The sequence below is a fragment of the Cynocephalus volans genome, chromosome 13, assembly GCF_027409185.1.
Source record: "Cynocephalus volans isolate mCynVol1 chromosome 13, mCynVol1.pri, whole genome shotgun sequence".
Taxonomy (NCBI): domain Eukaryota; kingdom Metazoa; phylum Chordata; class Mammalia; order Dermoptera; family Cynocephalidae; genus Cynocephalus; species Cynocephalus volans.
In genome coordinates, this window is record NC_084472.1 from 845,500 (window position 1) to 868,316 (window position 22,817).

General features: G+C 35.7%; 2 protein-coding genes across 2 annotated transcripts in view; one reads left to right on the top strand and one right to left on the bottom strand.

Annotated features, from left to right (window-relative positions):
- Positions 1–666: 666 nt before the first annotated feature.
- RNMT (RNA guanine-7 methyltransferase) lies at positions 667–22,744 on the bottom strand. The gene is made up of 11 exons (XM_063076587.1): positions 22,671–22,744; positions 19,859–20,285; positions 18,273–18,408; positions 15,679–15,804; positions 13,310–13,422; positions 12,162–12,343; positions 11,472–11,636; positions 8,124–8,241; positions 4,173–4,274; positions 3,010–3,043; positions 667–2,122 (listed from the first exon to the last, which is right to left on the bottom strand). The coding sequence occupies exons 2-11, from the start codon at positions 20,273–20,275 to the stop codon at positions 2,085–2,087; spliced, it is 1,431 nt and encodes a 476-aa protein (XP_062932657.1). The 5' UTR covers positions 20,276–20,285; positions 22,671–22,744; the 3' UTR covers positions 667–2,084.
- The window catches only part of FAM210A (family with sequence similarity 210 member A), a 38,410-nt gene continuing 37,563 nt past the window's right edge, over positions 21,971–22,817 (top strand). Inside the window, exon 1 of the mRNA XM_063076590.1 lies at positions 21,971–22,638. The gene's annotated coding sequence lies outside the window, so the exon portion shown is untranslated. The remainder of the gene's footprint in view (positions 22,639–22,817) is intronic.

The following is a 22,817-nucleotide window of genomic DNA, read 5'->3' on the forward strand; positions in this document are numbered from 1 at the left end:
TCCCCCTCCTAACACTGAAAAGCCATGACCCCCTTATTAACAGTTACCAGTCTTGAATGGAAAACCGAACATTCACTCTGTGGGGTATACAGGGGGAAGGGCCTTACCAGCTTTCACCTCGGTGATGGAAAATGGTGGGCAGGGGCTGCCTTTTCCAAACAGTTCTTCTTGAGTGAGTGCACAGACACTTATTTGCAGTGAGCAGACATGGGGAGGGGAAGAAGAACTCTCAAGGCAACGAGGCTCAGGCTCCCGGGCCCTTCTCAGATCCAGTCTAGGTTCCTCTGCTCCCTTCTACTCTCTGAAGGCCCTAAGAACCTCTACCTTTTCTTCTCTCTGCTTTGTATTAGCACCAATTACTCCATTCTCTGGGGGATTCTTCTCTTCCCCAAGCTACCCATGGAGTGAAAAGGGCTGAGAGAGGCTACAAACACATGTATTATTATCTGTAACTAAGACCATTAAATGAGAACAGCTTTCAATACCTACCAAACTATCAAAATACTCCCTGGCACTTCTCCAGAACTAAAATGAGCCTGAACACATGAGAGTAAGAGCTCCCTTTCCCATCTCCTCAGCACCATTACCCAACTTTCCTAGCTAATGACAGCTATGAGTCAGATGTACCATTATTTATTTCCCAAATGACTTAAAGCAAACCATTACTAAGGCAAAAAGACTTCATTTTTATAGACTGGCAACAGTTGGGAGATTGACAAATTGCTGAAGGAACAGAAATGAGGAAACTCATGTTCTCTTGCAGAAAAGTTTGTTACTCTAACATGAACAGTCAACAGAATATAAACTAATTAAGAGACTATGTTTTTAAAACAAGTACTCTGGACAATTACAGAAAGTAATGTTTTTGTAAACCATGCTTTAAATAAACAATTTTAAAAAGAATACACAGTTGCTCAGCTTTGCTCTTCAAGTTTTTCACTACATCTAAAAACTGGCAAGTTTTCTACACAGTGATGTAAAGTAAGCACAACAGTTCAAACAGGCATCCATTTCGGAAGAGAAGTCAATTACACAATTGACAATTTTAACAATTATAATAGTTCTGAAATGGCAAATAAAAATTTTGAATGGTGATTAGACACTGGATCCTACTGTGCAAAGTACTAATGTTGTAACAGAGGAACAGGTATTGCTTATTTCTGGGCTGACGTGGAAACTGAGTATCAGTAATCTAGGCCTAACATCAATGAGCATTAATTGGAAATTTACAGTCCTATACTCTCCTATTGCAGTTCTATGTACAAATTTGAAAAAAAAAATGTGCAACAAGTTTATACAGGAGGGATTTTCACTAAATCTTGAGAAAAATAACTATGGCATCATTGTTCAATAAAGAAAGGTAAATGTATCTAATTACACTCTTGATAACTGGAAACATGAATTGCTATGGTAGGAAATTCTTAAGAAAAACTCCCCAAATTCTAAAATAATCCTATGCCACCATCTTAAATGTTCTAATCAGTTCCAAAATTGCAGCATACTAGCAAATAAGGTACTTATATCAAAATAAAATAAATTGCTAAGATTCTAGCTAAGTAACTTTTATGACCATCTAAAATTAAGTTTTAACCTTATAACTTTAGCAATACATATGGAACACTTACATTCAATCATACAGATTGTAATCCACTTAATCTTGTAGAACACTATGTAACAAAAGCATGGGAATGAGCACACTGGCAAATCAGTATGCTCTCTCACCAACTCTACAACTGTAATAAATTTAATACTGTAAACACACACTGAACACATTAGAGCACGGTGGAAAGAGTTCAGCTGCTTTAACAAGTCATATTATAATTTTTATGAGCTAAGAGAGTAGAGGCAAATGGAATTCTTAGAACATCAATTAAAAATAGATTTTTAAAGAAAAAGGTCCCAATTCTTTCTTATATACACACAAAAGTTCATCATACAGCAAATGCTGAATTTATACACTGGAGTTTCTGGTAGCAACTACACATTTAGAATTAAAATAAACAGAGCTGTCGCACTGATCCGAGACAGACTGCTCAAGTCTGTGCAGGATGAACACAGCCGCGCAGGAGCTGCTGCCTGCACTCTCATTGCTGCTTCTCAAAGGCAAAAACCAAGTAAAGACCTAAAGAGTTTGAAAAACACAAAAGTTTAGTTTCTCATATCCTCAGGGTAAACAAAACAATATTCTCAATCCTCTTCATAATTTGGTGAAAATTCTTAAGCTCTTAAGCAGTATTTTTTTTCTTTTTTGGGCAGCTGGTCAGGATCTGAATTAACCAGCTTTTAAAGAGGAAAAAAATCCTATTAATTCTAAGAGTTTCTCTCTTATTTGTGTCATACCAAGGCAGATATGGGGTCATACTCATATATGTTTACTAAAAAACAAATACCCACCTACATCAATAGTTCTAAAAACAGTTTGAGGTTTAAAAAAACAAAAAAACTGAAAGTATAAAAAAGCAAAGAGAACTAAAACTAAAAACATCTTACAGCTCAAATCTTTTTTACCTGGAGTGAGGTTAAGTAGATAGAATAACTGCACTACAACGGAAGTGATACTCTAAGTTTTCAATTCAGAAAAACTTTTTTAAAAAAACTAATAAATATAAGGAACATATATAACATGACACATTAAAATTCATCCAATTATCCAATCATTGTGTAGTAGGGCCTGGTAAGGAAATTGAGCCAAAAGCCACATGACAATCGATACTTAAAATACCTGAAAAAGTGACGAATCCCGAGAATATTACAAGGATACTCAGGGCATGCTCTAGGATACTCAACAGTGACTCAAGATACAGGCATGTAAGTTGGAGGCCCTGCTCCTTAAGCCGACTTCGGAGGATAGACAAAAGGCTGACTGCACAACAGGAATGCCACACTGTTCCTCACAAAACACTACTGTGGTCATGCCACTCTCCTGCTCTAAAGTTTTCAAGTTTTAATGATCACTTTGAAAGAGAATCTTTGAAATTGTCAGTTAACCTACACTGATGATATACTCACTTGTAGCTTCCCATTCTGATTTACTTAAAGTTCCCTAAAATAAAAAATTAAAAAAAGAAAGAGAAAAAAAGATTGATTTAGATTCAAGAAGTAAACATATGCTTATTTTTCAATAAGGGACAGAGGTGGCCAAAAAACTTCACTGTAACCATACATACAACTTACTGTTAATAGTACCGTGATCTGAACACATAAAAGAAGTCAATGAGATTAACTTTTAATGACGTCTTCTCATTATTTTTGCCCTCCTGTCATATTCTCTAATCTACTGATTCTCAATCAAAGGGTGAATGTGTGTAAAAATGGTATTAGTGTGTATGTATGTACCTAACTAGAACAAGCATCTGTATTTTTAACTTGAAAAATGAAAAACAGAAGCCTATCTTGAAACATCAAATAGCACTGGAGGAGAAAATAAAACTTTTGTGTTTTTCCAAAGGAATCACAAAATAAAGTACATATAATACAAAGAAAATAAATTATATTTAAATAGTTATCAAAGTATTGAAAAGCATCTCAATACAGTAATATATGTGCTCACTTTGCACATGCCACTGACTAACAAGACGTAGTGGCAGTTCTAGTAATAAATGTAATTTTTAAAAAGTGATGAATGTAAACAATATTCTATGATTAGCAGAAATGTGTTATGAAATATCTGTAAGTGCTACGTATAATAAAGTCACAGCTACAGCTAATATCACTGTGGTATTGTTGCATTGTTAATCAAAAACAACAACAACAACAAAAAAAAAAAACAAAGCCACTGCATTAAAAAAAAAAAAAAGTAAACTTTCTCACAGAAGTTAGTGAAAATGAAGATGTAATTTTCTCCTGTTTAAATCCATGAAACCCTGAATTCTACCTGTGCAATGCTGTGAGTCAGCAGTGCCTAGGTTAGCGGGGAAACTTGCAGACCAAGCCCTATCCTTACTACCTCAAATATAGCACTCTATTCTCAGTTCACTAAAATAAATTTTATTGCATATTCTTTGGTTATAAAAAGTCATCATAACTTAGGGGAACTAGCTATCATACATCTGACTATAATTCAGTGGGCCCAAGTACTGTAAACAACTGAAATGAACACCTAAGTCCCCATATAATGCATGTTTTTTTCCTTTCCCATTTGCTATAAAATACTTTAAAAAAGGAAATCTTACCAAAGGTAACCTTACTTGACTGTTCTTCATGTACTTTGCCGCATGTTCATAGTCATCCACCTTCTCAGAGGCAAGTTTAGAATTCTCGTTTGCAGGATACGGCTGGGGAAGCAAATGAAATGTCTAGTTCAGACATTACACTGAAATTTACAATTCAGAAGTAAACACAATAAATTACTGAGATAAAATAATTAGGGGAATAATTCCTAAGTATTACTTCAAGACTGTAAACTACACATACTTTTGAAATATAAAAAAAAGGGGAGAGGGAATCCTCTCTTAAAGCAGCAATAGCTGCTTTAATGGTCAACTTTTATCACAATTTTAGAATATTTACAGCTGGACTAAAAGTAGTAATAACATAATTTAATCACCACTGGGATATGGTGCAACAAACACCTGCATCTTCTTGACTGCTAATCAAGGGCTTTTTCTATTACAATACCAAGCTTAAAGAAGGTGTTATCCAGACAACTAATGAATACTAATATCACGGCAATTTAATAGCCATGGAAAGCATAAACAGCAACTAGAAATAATACAAATGAAAAGGTTAAGTCCACAGAGAACCTTGTTTAAGATAACAAAGATGAAAGTTCAAGAAGATAAGGAAAATAATCCACTCTCCAAAATATAGGCAGTTCCCATATTTACGTAAGAATCTGAGAAGGGTCAGAAATAAATGCTGTTTTTTTAAGGATACACTGGTCAAATGATTATTCAAATTGCCTCAAGCACTATTTTTAATCCAGTTAAAGTAATATCTCTTCATACTATTAAGTATTTTGCCTTTTAGTACATGTAAATCAAAACATAAATTACATAAAACTCACACACTGACAGCCAACTGATTTTTGCCAAGGGTGCCAAAAATACACACTGGGGAAAGGACAGCCTCTTCAATAAATGGTGCTGGGCTCACTTGGAAGAGCACGGTGCTGATAACACCAAGGTCAAGGGTTCAGATCCCCTTACCAGCCAGCACCAAAATACATACAGAAGATTAAACTTATACACACGCACACAAAGATTAAAATTAGATCCCTATCTCTCACCATAAACAAAAATCAACTCAAAATGGATCAAAGACCTAAATTTAAGACCCGAAACTATGAACCTACTAGAGAAAATATAGGGGAAATGCTATACACAATGGGAGTGGTCAGCACTTTTTTTGAGAGAAACTGCAAAGGCACAAGCAAGTGAAACAAAATTACATAAATGGGACTACACTGAACTGAAAAGCTTCTGCACAGCAAGGGACACTATCAACAAAGTGAAGAGACAACCTGCAGAATGGAAGAAAGTGTTTGCCAACTACACATCAGAAAAGGAGCTAATTTCCAGAATATATATCTGGAACTCACCCAAACTCAACAGCAAAAAACAAATAACAATTAAAAAATGAGCAAAGGACCTGAACGTTTTTCAAAGGAAGACATATAAATGGCCAACAAGCACATGAAAAAGTTCTCAAAATCACTACTCATCAGGGAAATGCAAATTAAAATCACAATGAGATATCATCTCACTCCAGTTAGGATGGCTATGAAGAACAAGACAGAAAATAACAAATGCTGGTAAGGATGCAAAGAAAAACCCTCCTGCATTGTTAGTGAGAATGTAAATTGGTACAGCTACTGTGGAAAACAGAGAACTAAAAATAGATCTACTGTATAATCCAGTTATCCTATTACTGGGTATATACCCCAAAGAAAGACATCAAAAAGACACCTGCACTCCCATGATCATTGCAACACTATTCACAATAGCCAAGAGATAGAATCAACCTAAATGCCCATCAACAGGTGAATGAATAAAAAACCGGTATATATACACAATGGAATACTATCATTTGCAGCGACATGGATGGAACTAGAAACCATCATGTTAAGTGAAGCAAGTCAGGCACAGAAAGACAAATATCACATGATCTCACTCCTATGTGTAATCTTAAAAAAAAATGGTTCTCATAGAAGTAGAGAGAAGAATAATGGTTATCAGAGGTTGGGACGGGAGGTGGCCTGAGGAAGGAGAAGTGGTGGACTAATGGGTACAAAACTATACTATCTACCCTAAGTGAATCATTGTGCAGTATATGCACGTGTGGAAACACGCTGTACTCCACAAATATGTACAAGTAAATGTTAAAAAAAAAAAAAAACCAGCCAAACACACCCAACCATAAATTACATAAAATATTTAATAGAATAACCATCTATTCTACAAAGGTTATATATTCTTTTAATATATTCCTTTGTCTTATTGTAATAAACCAACTAGCAAGGAACCACTTTAAACCTAGATCTCTCTAATAAACTTTGAAGAAAACGATCCACGAATGTCTACCTGCTATTTTCTGTTCCCCTTATCTTTATAAATATCCTACTGCAAGCTCAGGCATTGGAAATCAAGCTATTTACTTGCCGTTTAGAAAGTCTTCAGGAATTTGAGACTTCCATATTGTCAGCATTAGCAACTTTACTTTTTATACTATTCTAACACAAGGGATATAAGAGATAATACCAAGTACGTTTTTTTTAACTTTCCCACATGTTGTAGTTTCACCATATCACACAGCTTCAGAACTTTATTTTGAATGATTGCCAAATTACTGTTTTAAATTTGTTCTTCACTTTATCAGTGTACAGTTCCTCTGTGTGATTATCTGCCTATCACTGGACAACTATTTTCTTCCCTCTATTAATCATGTTAAAAGACTAATCAATACATGATCATAAAACTGCAAAACCATTTGTTTTTTCATAACTTTCCAAAACATCCTAGTGTCTCCTCTTAAAGGAGTTACTTTTGCAGAAGTTTTGCCAGAATAAGTTCATTGGTTTGGGGGAAAAAAAAAAAGGGTGTCAGCACGATGGAACTACTGTTCCTTGGCCTACATCTCCTCCTTCTTCCTTCCCTCTGCTACAATGCTCCAGGAAAGCAGAGAAAAGTTTTACTAGTCCTATTGATGAAACCCTGGGCCAGTTGAAGGCTGAATGCTTCAGGAATAAGACTTTTTATGGCAAATGTCAAGAAACAGATCCATTTAAACCTCTGACCTGGACTACAGTAGCAGCATCCTGACTGATCTCCCCACCTCTCTAGTCTCAATATCCCTCCAGACCATCCTCCATAATGTCCCCAAAGTAACATCCTAACTCTCATTGGGTCATGTCCTCTCCTGTTCCAAGTCCTTTATAGGCCCACAGAAGTGACTTGGCCAAGAAGTAGAAAAAAACCAAAGGACTTTTTAAAACTCCATGCTACTACTGCTCATGTCCCCAGACACCCATGGTGATAGGTCATATCCTCAAGGGCAGTACTGGGAGAGAAGATGAGACAATGAGTGTGCTGATGAGATATGGAAGTTATCAGTACTTCCTCAGACTTCGCTGCTCCCTCATGCTTCTCTGCCTTTTCCCTACAGTTCCAAATTACTAATGTAACCAAAGGGCATTGTTGTAAGGAAGTGGTTCTCAACTGGGGGAGATTTTGCCTACCAGGGGACATTTGGCAATGTCTAGAGACTCTTTTTTGGCTGTCACAACTGGGGTACAGGGGTGCTACTGGCAGGCACCAAGTGGGTAGAGGCCAGGGATGTTACTGAATACCCTACAATGCACAGAACAGCATCACGCAACGGAGAATTATCCAGTCCAGACTGTTAATAGTCCCAAGGTTGAGAATCCTATTTTTAAGCAGTACTGTCTAAAAGCAGAATTTGGTAACGACATTATTCATTCAGTCATCAAATATTTATCAAACACTCCCCACAAAAAGTTTCTGTATCAAGCTCTGTCCTAGGTGCTGAAGAATCTAGAGCAATTATAAATAATCTGTGCAACATACATAACTATTTAGCGTCCAAATTGGCATGGAAAGGATCTCAAAAACAGCCAAACATGTTCACCATGACCTGGAATTTTTACACCTTCTCTAAATACTTACCTCCAGGGCCTGCATTCGTTTTAACAGCATTTTATTTTCACTGTTCTTAATCTTTTCTTCGTAGAATTCCAGAAATGATTTTTTGTAGACTAGTTTCATATTGTACTTCTTGGCCATTCTGTCCAAAAAAGATTACTTAATGTAAAGGCTTCCAAAATGTTCATAATTCCCCAATAGCTTACTTTTGCACAACAGTGACATCTTCTGGGCTTAACTAAAAAACCTACCATTTCCTTCATAAACTCACAATAGAGTACGGCAAAATAAATGAACAGTAACATAGTAATAAGCATGCCTATAAAGAAACACGCATTCTAAACTTCAGTGGGTGGCAGGTAGCTCTCTACTAGAGTAACAAATAAGCCAAGAAATAAAATGAAAGACAGTCGCACAGGCTGTGAGATGGGGAAGATGAGCTATGAGGAACATTTTCCTATCAAGTCCATTTTACTTGATCCCTCAATGCAGCACTAAACAGCTACCAACTTCCTTCTTAAAAGATTCATCTGCATCTCATGGATTCTCTGGCAAGATGCACTATTAATTTTTACCTTGTATCTTGTGCTGCTTCTTCACAGTTTATTTTACAGGTTTTTTTTTCCTCCTGACTTCTAAATGTTAAGGTTCTAAACAGTTTGGCCAGAGCCCTGCTCCCTGTCCCTCCTAGCTACCTGACATGCTGACAGACACCTGTGGTGGCTCAGCTCTCCCTTCTGTCAAGCTCGCTGATTCCACTGCTTATTAGAAATCTCGACCTGGATGTGCCATCACCATTCTCTAACTTTCCAAACCTAAACCTCACTAGGTTGTTTTTCTGACAATCTTTGCTATATCAATAAATCTATCTAATGACCTGTGCCACCTCCCTCTCTCCTATACCCACACTATTCCATTCATCACTAAGTCCTCCTTATTTTACCTACAAAATGTCCACTTTTTACCTCTGTCATTTGCCAGCACCTTGCTTCAGTCACCATCACCACTTAGCGGCACCAGTCCGGGGACACTTTGCTTGTTCCCTGCTTCCATTCTTACTCTCCCCTCAATGAACTTTCCAACTGCAGCCAGATTAAGCTTTCACAAATACATACCTGGTCATGTCACCACCCTGCTCAACGTGCTTCACTGGGCTCCAGTGCACTGAGGACACGACTTAAAAGCCTTGCACATGGCCTCTAAGGCACTCGTTTATAAAGGAATGCTGCCTCATCTTAAGCCACTGGGTCCCAGTTCCCTAAAACCCAGTCATGGTGGCTCTCCTTCAGCTCCATAAACTAGTTGAGCTTTCCCACTTCAGGACCTTCACACTTGCTGTCCCTATGTCAGGAGCACTCTTCCAGTCTTCAACTGGCCACTCCTATTAGATCCTGGTTTAAAAATCCTTCTTTACGGGTGTCTTCTTCAAATCCTCAATTTCATTAGGTGTCCCTGTTATACTCTCAGGTTTTGTTTTTCTCTACTACATTTGCCAAGTTTATAATGATATATCTATAGACAACACGAGGAAGCCTGGAGATGATTTCAGGCAGCAGATAAAGGAAGAGAAGGAAGGAAGGAAAAAACCCTGAAGAGGAAGGTGGGAGAGCTTGTGTGTGAGATGACAGTTGAGAGAAAAGGGTCACAGGAAATACTGAAGGGCCACTGGGATTTGCATTTATGAACCATAGGTAAGGTAGGATTTTGTTATTTGAATCAGCCCTCCTTGAAAAGATAACGAAAGCAAAGTCCCAGTTAATTTTCTATCATGAACCTCCAAAATAAGCCTTTAGAAATGAAACCAAGTCTTACACCTAAAAAATATCACAACTTATCACAACTACAAGGAGTTGAGACCCAATTTGACCAATTTAAATAAGTTTTGCCATTAAAAAGCTAATTATATTTTTGTTTAGTTTCTTAATTTAATGGCAAAAGGGCACCTCAAAATCCCTATACATTTTGAGATTCTGTCTCACCACATACCTGTTTCAATGACTAATTTTTTTAAAAGTTAGGGGCAGGCTGCTTAGCTCACTTGGTAGAGCGTGGTGCTGATAACAGTGATAACATTGAGGTCAAGGGTTCAGATCCCCTTACCAGCCAGCCACCAAAACAAATAAAGGGTAAGATAATAGTGATGATTTGTGACTTTATAGGTTTATCATCATTAGGCAATTTAAGTAGAAAAGATTGCTAGTGACTGTTTATCATTAAAAAAAAATCTTTTATTTTATTCTTTATCATTTGGGGTATACTAAAATCACTTTGTTAACCAAACACAACAAGTTAACACACTAAACATTGGATACAACATACCAAAAACAATTGTTTAACTGCTTTTATAAAACTGAAGAGCAATAACATTTCCCCCAAATTTACTAATTTTAGGAATCAAAAAACAAAATGATTCAAATTTTTAAATTTTATAAATAGATTATATTTATAAAATTGTGCGAAGTATTTTCCTCATGTTCAGTCACAATGCTACTTGACTTTCTTATATTATTGTATTAAATTTTTATATATTACATAACTCCTGAAGATCCTATACCCGTAATTTTACAAGCTAAGTCACAATTCAACTAATCACCAACCAAAAATAAGCAGACAATAAAGCTCTTCTCCTTCTCAGTTAATATTCAAAATAAAAGATTTTTGTTTTTAAAAAGTAGAAAATCAAGTTCCATCACCTGTGACATGGCCTGCATTTTAGTTGACTTGCATACACATCACCATCCACCCTCATCATCAGGGAAGCCCCAAGACCGAGGTGCACCACAAGGCCTTGGAGCCTTACCTGACAAAGCCCAGTACTCCTAACTTTTCCTGTGTCTACAGTTGGTCAGAACCCCTAAGAATGTAGGCGCATGGGAGAATACGTTCCTAAATCAGGATTTTATTATCAACATTGCCTATGAGACAAAGGCAATTTCAGAGCTACAGTGAAATGCAAACAACTTTTAATATCTATTTCTGTCAAAAGGAGGATCCTTGATTTATGAAGATTCACGTTATATTACTAAAGTTACTAGCAGTCACTTAAAAAAAAACTTTTGCTATTTGTAATGTCAATATATTTTCTGTCACAAGTTGAAGGCAACTGGCTCCCTTTCTTACCCATAGGATTAAAAAAAAAAAAAAACAGGAATGAAAGAAAAGTAAATAAATTAGGCTGTAAGAGACCTATAGCATCTGTATCAGACCTATGTATCTGAGGCTAGTTTTTTTTTTTTTTTTTTTTTACAAGGTTCTACTTGCTCTTTGGCCCCATTTAAAATAAGGAATAAATAGAAATATTGATTTTTTTCCCCTCTTTTCTTTCTCTCTTAAGACAAAAAGAGAATAGTAACAGATTAATGACATTCTTACTCATTTAGCAACGGAAAATAGACCAAGAATTCAGGGACATCCACAACACCTTCCAAGCTGAAGTCATATTTGCAGCCAAATAAAGGATAATCTCCTTTCTTCTGGAATTTCACAGAATATATTTCATTTCCAAATGATTCTGTTTCTGAAGCTTCGAGGCGTCTTCTAGCAGGGTAATCCCCCAACCAAAATAAAAAGATAAAAATTGTGATTAGGGTAGATTTATTTTGATCAGATTATGCATGTAAAAAACTACATGATGCAATTAAAAAGACACTTGATTAGCTTTTTAATTGCATTTGAACTACTTTTAAGAAACAATACACTAAAAGATCATTAACAGTCTCACCAATAAAACTAGGCTGGAAGGAAAGGTGTCACTCTCATGACAGCTGGTTAAGTCTCTGTGCCTTGGTATCTGACCTGAACTTTGCCTACCACTACAACTTCTGGCTCAATGCAACCTTGGTCTCCAATGTCCACACAAGGAGGTTTTAAAAGTTCAAGTATAAATTCATCTTTTGAACTTTAAATACCTACTAAAATACATTATCAAAGTGCTTAGCACTTGTAGGATTTACATAGCATGTTTTATAAATTCTATTTCTGATATACATTTGCTACTTAATATAATACTGTAAGCTTAATAGCGAATTTTTGGTAAACCATAAGATATTTAAAAGTACTTACATCAGTTCAAAGCTATTAGGAGTGGTACCAATAAAATAGCCTCCAGGGCTCAGTCTCTCACAAGCATTTCTGAGCATCATGTCAGCCTGCTCATAGGACTCAAATGAGTAATGATAGACAAACTGACAGCTGCAAATGTCAAAGCATATTTCTGGGTCATGAAATTTGTCAATCAAAAGTTCCTGAAAAAAATTTAAATAGATTAAGATTTTGGAGTAACTGCAATGTAGATTAAAAACTTTTTAATAAATTAATTTCTAGAATTTAATGTTCTTAAAATAAAAGTAGACATGCCCTACTACCAACCTATCCTTCCCCTTGTTATGTATAAGGGTCATAAAAAATCATTCTTTTATTCTGGTTTACCAAAATAATTTGATTCCTATTTTCACAGTAGTTAAAAAACCTAGGGATTCTGAAATAATGGTAAAAAATGTATCAATCAAATATGATATTTAAAGTTGATCCTTTCATTTGGCTTTACAAAAGTACAATAACATTCAACAATAAATTGGGTTTAAAAAATACTTGGCCTTTGGCATTAAAAAAATGCAAACATGTTTTAAAGGTTTCCAACTTTTTGGCAGTATACTACCACTTTTCTGTCTCACGTTCAAAACTGCAAACAAAATGTGTAGAATTAAAGGTATCTACAATAATTTAATGAGCTAACAAGTCAGCAAAGAACATAAAGTTCATGGTGAGACTTTCACTACTCAAGTGCCTCTGTAGTTCCTTTTAACTTCATAGTTGTTAAGAAATTCAAAAACAGATGGAAGGTGGAAAAAAAACAGACAGACTCTGTTATGTTGGGAAACTACCCTAATAAATTACAAGATGAACAAAACGTGCTATAAGTTCAGTTCTATTTCAAAACATTGAAAAGTAAATCTTGTCCAAACAGAAAAAAAACAAATGATTTCAAAAACTCAAATTACTAAAAGCAAAAACTTCCCAGAAGTACCCAGTAGGTTGTTTAAAGAAATTTATCATAACAAAATTTCTAGTTAAAACTGAAAATGCATGTCGTAAGATTTTTAATGTTTCAAAGCACATTTAAAAAAATAAATTAATTTTTAAAACAAATCATTTACCCAAACTAAAAATGTAAAAAAATAAATTGACCAAAAATGAAAACAAAACTGTACCTTTGAACAGTCAGCAGTTATAAATTCTGCATTGAAAATATATTCATTATCACGACGATTTTTCATGTCCTCATACCGCTGCTGACACTGTTTGACAGAAACATCCGCGATATCTGAAAGGGTGAAAGGAAGGGTGTTAGTAACTACCAACACAATGGCACAAATGTAGACATTGATCTCAACTGATAAACTTTGGCAGGAAAGCCAGCCTTAGTACCAGTGAAAAACTCTATTTCCTTTAAAACAAAAGAAAAAGTCTTTCAGTACAAATGCCCTATTATTTTTCAAAAGGAATTTAAAGCTTTCTCAACAGGTACTAGTATCAGAAAAGTTCTATCATGACTTTTATATGCTTATTCAAAGTTAAAAGCAAGAAGTTTAGATTCCAAATTGAATTATAACATATAATACAATATATAAGCCCATTTCTGGAAATAGCAAGTTTCTATTTTCATAATAAGATGTTACTTGCCCTCTTCCCTACTTTGAGATTTGCACTAAGGGTGCAAAACCAATGGTGGGTAAAATACCAGCCCCTTTTCATGAGTACAAAGTACCAGCACCGTCTGGGACTGGTACCTCATACATTCTTCACCACTAACAGGGGGAAAAAGCCAGTTTCATTTAAGAATGTCTTTGATAAAGTTGTAAAAGTTAATTTTGTTAAAACTTGGCTCTTCAATACACATCGTTTTAGTATTCTGTGTGATGAAATGGGAAGTAACAAAATATTTCTGCTATGTAAGTTTGGTGGTCATCTTAAAGAACAGTATTGGTGTGACTGTTCTGAGTTGTGAGCAGTACTTGCCACTTTTTTCATAGAAAACCATTTTGACTTGAAAGAATGAATGACAAACCACAGTTATGCAGACCCTAGTATCTGGCACATATTTTCTTGAAAATGAACAAAGTGAACCTGTCATTTCAAAGAAAAAAAATGAACAGTATTTGTTGCTGAAAAGAAAATTTGACTTTCAAGCAAAAATTATAATTCTGAAAAACCTGTATGTACCACCATGGGCTGGACATCTTCCCAATACTTAGACTTTTCTGATCAGGGGTGATATTAAACAAATGTGATTTCTTAATGTCAACATTTTGAAGATCCGCATAACCTTAGCGGATAATATTTTCCAAATATTACAAAATCATGCAAGTGCAAGATGGATCAATGAATTTTAATGTAATACAGTATGAAAAGTTCATCAACAAAATTTCAGGTTCCACATGGTAACTAACAATTAAGTCACCAGTTGTGAAGTTCTGACATAGTATCAAAGACGAACACCCACAATTATCTGAAAAGGCTATTAAAATACTCCATTGTGTAACTACTTATAAAGCAAAATAACATCACAACATATTCAGTGCAGAAACTGGTGTGCGAATCTAGTTGTCGCCTATTATTCTAGACTCAAAAGGGATTTCCAAAAATGTAAAAAAACAAAAACCAAAAAACAAAAGCCAGTCTTCTCAGTCAATTTTATTTTAATGAATAAGAAGTATTTTTAAAATTCTCAGGTTTAATTTCTAATATGATAAATATCTATAGATATAAACACATACACAAAAGCTTTCTGGAGTCCTCAGTAATTTTTGAAAAAATCTGAGAAAATGCTGATATAGACAATACTTTGGAGGTGGTGCTGTGTACTCCCTACACACTCACGACATTGGAAAGAACATAACATCTATCAGTTCCATTTCAGTGTTAACACTGGCCATTGGATGCTTGACTCATCCATTAAGTCCTTATCAGCCTTTCCCTTAATGGTGTCAGCATCTTCTTGAGATTGTTGCCTAGATCTATTATTTCATCAAGAGTGAAAAAAACAGTGATTTTCTCATTCTGTCATTCCTCCTCCATTTATCTGTTATAATTTCTCAATGAAGAGGAATTTCCTTTCAACCATTTAGTCACCCTGAAATATGGTTCATATTGGAGAGTTAAGAAAAATGTATAATTCCCTACCTTTAATTTATGAATGGTAAGTTTCCTAGCAACCTCTAAGGGTGAACAATGAGGCTTTTCCATTTATTTGAAGTGTTCCATCGCTATTCTTTTTATTGTTCAAATTGTCCTATCTTTCCCAGTGAAAAAACTTTCGAGTTTGTCCTTTAGAGGTAACTCCAACTATCTTTGACAGCTTCTTTCCTTTCAGGAAGAATAAGTTATCCCACTGACTGGTAATTAACTGTATTACAAAACCATCAGGAAAGTCCTATAACTAATTTTAAAAAACACCCATCTCATACATAGTCCCCAGATATCTTGCCATATTTTAGCATCATGCTGATAAGGAGATCCTTATTTTCCATTCACCTGATTGTCCAAAAATTATCCTTTCCCATACCATTATTTATCTTACCAGTACAAACTAGCTTGTTAATTCTTCCCTTTTTCCACTTGAGCAAATCTCCACCTTTGCCACATCCCAAATCCAAAACAGTGATACCACGTTTTTTTTTCTGTCGTACCTTGTCTAAAAATTCCCCTAAAAGAGAGAAACCAGTCATAATAAATCATCTATTCTTCATTTTTACTGAAGCATAAACTGTTACCTCTAATACCTACTAATCTACTTCTGACACATAATATAAACTATTACACATTCATTCATGTAGTTAATTCCTAACTTTTGATAAGTATTTAAAAATATAACTAAGAGTCCATTCACTCGATCTTCTATCATTAAAGATTAAAGAGTATGTGTCTGGCATTTTAGAAAGTTAAGAAAGCTTTTGAAGGTTACTTTCAGAACTTGATTCAACATTAAATAGCAGACATTAAAAATTCTAAATAATACAAAAAGACCAGTCACTTGTTTGTAATAAAAGAAAAACTAATTATCCTTAACTTTTTTGTAGTTTTTCCTTTCCATTGCTAGGTATGTAACTTATTATACACCTAAGTAAATCAAATTATGAAATGATAATTGTCATTAATTTTCATAAAAGATGTCAGGCTTACCACCAAAAGAAATACAAAATCTAGTCAAAAAACTACAAATACCTTTTAGTTTTACTATCAAGATCCTTAAACAGCCCAATCTACCCAATCACATTAATAGCCAGCAAATAAAATCAGTAGGTCACCATATATCAATAGCCAAGTGGTTCAAATATCAGTTAAAAGCACGTTAATAATTTCACACAACTGAAGTATTCAGGAATTCTAATTGACACAATACTGAATCCTATATCTACTTTCCCTCTCTTTATCATTCTGAATTTAACATTTCTAGTTCATGCATGTAATACTTTGATGGCTAAAATATTCTGTACAAATACTTCTGCCTTTCACTCTCTGTAAGTTTAATAGAAGCGTAAGTGTTCCATATTTAACTTTCTGCCATAAATCCTAAGAAAATAGCATAAAATACTGAAAGAGTGGAAAAAAAAAACCAATTATAAAATCTATTTCTATACAGTAAGACAATGAGAGGGAAAATCATTATGAAATATTATTTTCAAAGATATCTTTACCACATCCAATAACTGCACTCAACTATTTACTAAACTATAAGCACCAAGAAGAGAAAACAAATAACAAAGAATGAGTGTTGAGAAGAGAAAGGAAAAAGCTAGAGAGGGAACTTGGCACAGATCACAGATTGCACTAGGACCAGAAAGACAGGTGCAGATAGCAAAGTACTCATTGAAAGAGTTGCTGGAACAGCTGAAGAAGGAAAGAATACCATGAATATGCTGAGAGATAAAATTTTGCTTAGTCTCACTGAAAGCTTTTTAAAACCCCCCTGCTTTTCTGATGACAAAACTAATACATGTAACAACATGGAAAGTATGGACTCAAAAATATTTATTCAATTAAAAAAATACATAAATAAATATCATAAAAAACACCCAATGATAAGTTATCTGCATCACTGAAAATAATGAGGAAGGAAAAGCTAAAAAAAAAAGTTAGGACTAGGGTCTAGAGAGAACATTAAGTGTAGAGAATAAAAATGCCATAATATTAACCTTAAAAAAAAAAAAGGGAAGTAGACACTAATTTGCTCTAGTTGACTGACAACTGGCAGAGTCAAATAAGTCATATTTTTGTAATAAAACACGAATGTTAAAAAGTGAGATAGAAAATATTAAAATGTATTCAAAATGGGCCTAGTTAATCTTACAAAACTTGTAAAACTATCAAAATTAGTAGAAAGTACTCATAATTAGCACTTTATTCTTTCTGGTATAATTACAAAAGCATTCTTACTTTTCCTGAGACTGGCTTAAAAAAACAAAACTTTTTATTATGAAAAACTTCAAAATGCACCAGGCTTTTAAGTATTCTCTAAACTCATGTAAGAGTCTGACTACTTAATGCACTAGATATACAAAGCAATAATTATATTCTGAATTATAATTTCTCTGCTCACTTCCATTTTAATTTCAAAGGTGTTTCCATCGATAAAATGTTGGTTCCAAAAAGTCAAATGTTTTCAATCCTCAAACTTTATTTCTTCCAAGAGACCGTACAAGAAAAACTAGTTCAATGGACAATCGGCACACATGACCATTATCAACTCATTAAAGGCACAGAAATAGAAAATAGTGACACTGCCCATTTTCTTGACTTAATGGAATTAGAATGTCTAATCCAACAATGTCATTGTTCCAAAACTATTAGAGTGAAACAAAATAATTAGTTAATAGCAGTAGGTAACCTTAATTCTAAGTATAAAAGAAGCACACTGCCTTTTGAAAGCCTGAATAACTTAATATCAATTAAACACTCATTAATATTTTATGTAGCCAACCCCAAGTATATAGTAAAAGAATTTTCTTGAAGGCTTAGTTTTGGCCCTACCTTTATAAAGTCAAGGTTTGATAATTAAATGAATAGCAATTAAAGACCCCCTAGTTTGGTGTATAGTTGATCATCAGGGAGAAAAAAAACAAAACATAAGCTAAAATTAAAAATTCCAAGGTAAAAGGCAAAAAAAAATCTTACCAATGAGAACACTTTTCATCCAATTATTAAAGTTTCTTAGGTAGAAAATACGACTTTGACTACGTTTCTCCAAACCAACTTCCTGAAGTTCATTGTAGTGGGCAGCTACTGTTGAGCCATGTCCTTCTTGAAGATTCTGAAAATAAAAGAGAATGGAGCAAAATTATGGATCAGAACTTGGTAAAACTCAGCCTCGGAGCATCTGAGCTATAAAAGGATAAAACAATACTGAAATTGGTGAACTTCACTAAGCAATGGCATTAATCAGAGAAATCCCATTAATTATCATTAGACCTAAGAACAGTCTTCCCCTATTCCCTATTTTGAAAAAACATCTCTAAGTTTTAAAATTTTCATCCAGATCTTTTATCATCTGTACCATTTTAGCATCAATGTCTTAATAAAAACAGTACTCTTCCAGAGTTCTGATTTCTTCAAATAAATGAGTCAGTGGATGGTGTTCCTACAAGGGAATAAAATAGGATTAAGCTATAATTATATTATAAAATTGTTGTGAGGATTAAGTAAGATAATATATATGAAGAGATTAGAACTCAGGAGGCTATGTTCAGTGTCAGCAATTTCTAATATCATATGCTATTAATTCAATTCAACAATTTTCAGCCAGCACACCCTGAGGCCCTAGGCATTCTATAAAAATGCCATGGTAGGTAAAGTGCTTCAGACCCCCCCCCCCCACCTTTTTCAGCCAAAATGCCTCATTTTTTTTTTTACATATTTTACATATTAGGTTCAAGTGTAACATTTTCTCTTGAAAAAAGTTCTCCTGCTAGTATATTTTGAAAACTATGTTTAAAATACACAAGCTCCCTTCTGTTACAGCGATTCAAAATTCACCAGTGACAAAAGCCTGGCCTATCTGCCACTTCCTTGTCAGAGCTGACGGCAGAATTTTAATCATTCACTGAAGTACTCTCTAACTCCAGATTCTGCCTCAGATTCCTTTCCAATATGGTATTCTCAGATGAAAATGACTTGCTATCCCTTGCTCTATAATATCTCTGCTAAATATCGGGCTTTTACATCCACTTAATTAAAAGAGAATGTAAACTAATAAGAAGTTGGAAACAAATATAAAGAAGTTACATTAATAAAGAAATGTAAAGCTGAGTATGACTTTGAAATTTATCACTCTAAGGTGATGATTTTAACTACTCAAGACCAAAAAAAGAGAATACCAAATTTAGAAAGGAAAAAGGATAAATCATTTGGACTTCATACTCTTGTGTTTTTTAAAACACTAAGAAGGGGCTAGCCGGTTAGCTCAGTTTGTTAGAGCATAGTGCTGATAAAACACTAAGAAGCAGCAAACTATAAAAACTGGCTTTCAAGTTTCTAGTCAAATAAAGAGTTCTGAAGTAACATAAAAATTATCTCATTAGCAGAAGTTTCAACTTCATAAAAAATGAATTGTAAAAGTTGCAAGCCTACTCTAAGACCCTCTATTAAAGACAGAACATTCTTAAGCTATTAAGATTATGTAAAAACCAGCATTATTCCACAGCTGCTTCACATTTCAATTTGACATATTCCATTACGAATAAAAGAAAATACTTTCAACATACTTTCTGCTCTTCAGGAACATCTTCAAGTTCTATTTTTCTCTTTTTCTGAGTGCCATCTCCAGGAGAAGATTCATATTTTGGAACATCATCAGTTTCCATTTTTCTTTTCTTTGAAATGGCTTCATCATCACTAGAATCTTCTTCCTCTGGGATAACTTCAGCATCAAGTTTTCTTTTCTTGGCTGGAGTGTCTTCTCCACAACTGGAACTTTGCTTTACATGAACATCTTCAAACACTCTTCTCTTTTTTGGTGTGTCTACTTGCCCACAAATAGGAGTCTTTTCAGAAAGCCCAGTCCCAGGAGCTGCTGTACTTTCATTAATACTGAATGAAGACTCTGTTTCAGAATTTACTGATGCTTTTGCCTGTTCAAGAGACATCTTTTCATCTTCCTCCGCTTTTGCAGGATTTTCCATTTTTGATTACCTGAATTGACAGCAAAACTTCATAAACCAACACTGGGATGGCAAAAATTTGATATTACTTGTAAACATTAATGCTAAGACTTTAAAACAATTTTAACTAGAAGCTAGCCATTTAATTTCAGTGATCAACTAGGAGTTTTAAAAAATCTCATTGTAGAGAGAACACTGAAAAATGTTCATTGATATATATTATGTATGCATTTCCTAATATGCAGTAGTACCCATTTTAATCACTCCAAACTTCACAGAAACTACTAGTTTCAAGTACAGTACAGTTTCAACAGACTACACTGCAATACACTCCTTTCAATATCTTAACTTAGTGAAAGTGAGATTTTGCTGGTACCACAGAAAATCAGGGTGAAACAGAAAATGTCAGCAGTATCAAATTTGATTTCAAGGCTTAAGAAGTGTATGGTACTCAATGGGTGAACACATCTCATTAGTAAGCAAGTGTGTTTAATCAATAATTAAACACAAATATTTCTCCTCAACTTAGGTGTATTAATTTTTAAACAGACCCAAAGTTGTCAGGACATAAATACTTACTAAATTCTTTGAATAAAACTACTTAATAAATGTAACTGTTAGGTATTTCTTTTGGCTCATGGACACTAAGGGAATCAACAGAAAGAGTTCAGAAATCTACAGCAAGGACTTCTGAAATCCTTTAATTCATAATGGGTGTCCCGATTAGATAGATATTGAAGAGAGTAGAAATGGCTTTGACAAGTTTCAAGACTCAGCCTACAGTTTAATGACCATTCAGTCTCTTTCAAACATGTTCTTGGACCTACGTGTAAAATGGGAGAGAGGAAAATAATTGAACTACCTACTGGACAGGAATTGTTATGGTGGTCTATTTATTAAGCCATTCAACAAATTTACTGACCTACTAAAGAGGAACTCAATGTGAATTAGGTTTTAACATTTCACTCTTAAAATGTTAGGCTCCAGGATCGCTGGTTAGCTCAGTTGGTTAGAGCTCAGTGTTGATAACACCGAGGTCAAGAGTTCGGATCCCCACACTGGCCAGTCAACCCCCCCATCCCCACCCCCCAAAAAGGTTAGTCTCTATTATTCAAATCAACTGGAGAAGGGAAAGCCAAAGATTAAAAAAAAAAAAAAAAGTATCAGCAATTTCAGATTAAATTCAGAACCTGAAAGTTATCAAGAGGAAATTTTTTTACAAAAGCCTTTTGAGTAAAGAAAAAGAATAACACCAAGGTCAAGGGTTCGGATCCCCTTACCAGCCAGCTGCCAAAAAAAAAAAAAGAAAAGAAAAGAAAATCAAGTGATTTAAAGGGATGAGTGAAAACAAGTCAAATGAATAAGGAAGGGTTTCAAGGGCCTTCACTACCCACCGTTTGAGGTGATAAAATACACAAGACATGCCAATTGGGAAGAAATGAATCAGAACAAAAAAAAATCACTTAGAAAAGTAATTTTCAGAATAACTACTTAAGTTGACTACCTAAAATGATTAGGAAAACTGGCCACTGAATTATCAAATCCGTTTCTCCTCCTCTGTCATTATTTCCTAATGAAGAAATAGAAACTGGTTTTAAATTCAAAACAGCAATGTGACGTAGCACCTTTAGCTGTAGTCATAGCCTAAAATTAGTATTGGGATTTAAGTATGAATTTTATTTGTGTAGGCCACTATTTCCACAGATGTGATATAAAACCATAATGGATTCGGTCAGAATAAATGACACAGCATTCCAGACGACCGCAGAAACGGATAAGAATGCTTAAATCGAGCGTCAAAGTGGAATAATGAATACACTCTGCCACTTAGAATCCTCGAGGAGGAAGCTCAGGTTAGAGAGAGGGTCGAGTGACAGCGAGGTGGACAGGCGACAGGCGACAGGGACATTTCGATCTGACTTCCCAGCCGCACTCCGAAGCCATGTCTCTCCGTCACTTCAGTCTCAGGCCGCCGGGCTAAGGCTCAAGCAGGATAAGCCCCGCACCCCTACCCGCGAGCCTGACCGTCAACTCGGGAGCCCAAGAGGCCGCAACAGAGACAAGAGGGGACTTCTCCAGCCAAGTCCACCCCCTTCCGTCACTGGCGCGACCTAACTACTCCACCCCGCGGCTCAGGATCCGAGGCGCCCCTCCAGACAAACAGACGCTTCCCGGGGCCCCACGCCCCTCCCGCCAGCGGGCTCGCTGGGTTTGGGGGAGCACCAGCCCACCACAGCAGTGCCCGTTCTGCTTGGGGCTGGGGGAACAGAGAGCCCCGCGCGACAGGAGCCGCGGCACAGGTCTAACGGGAAGCGAGCCCGCGTCAGAGGTCGGGGCGCCCCTTCCCTCTCCCCAACGGCGGCGCAGGAGCTAAAGACAAGGAGGTAGGCAGGGCCGCAGCTGACGGCTCACTCACCAGCAGGCCCAGCCACCCTTCTGTTTGCGGAAACGCCGGCCCGCGCCACGCGCGTCTTCGCGCGTCACTTCCGGGGAGCGCGCGGTCACGTGCCCTCCCCCCGCGGGCGGAGACCCGGCGCCGTGCGAGCTCCGCCCCGGAACTGCG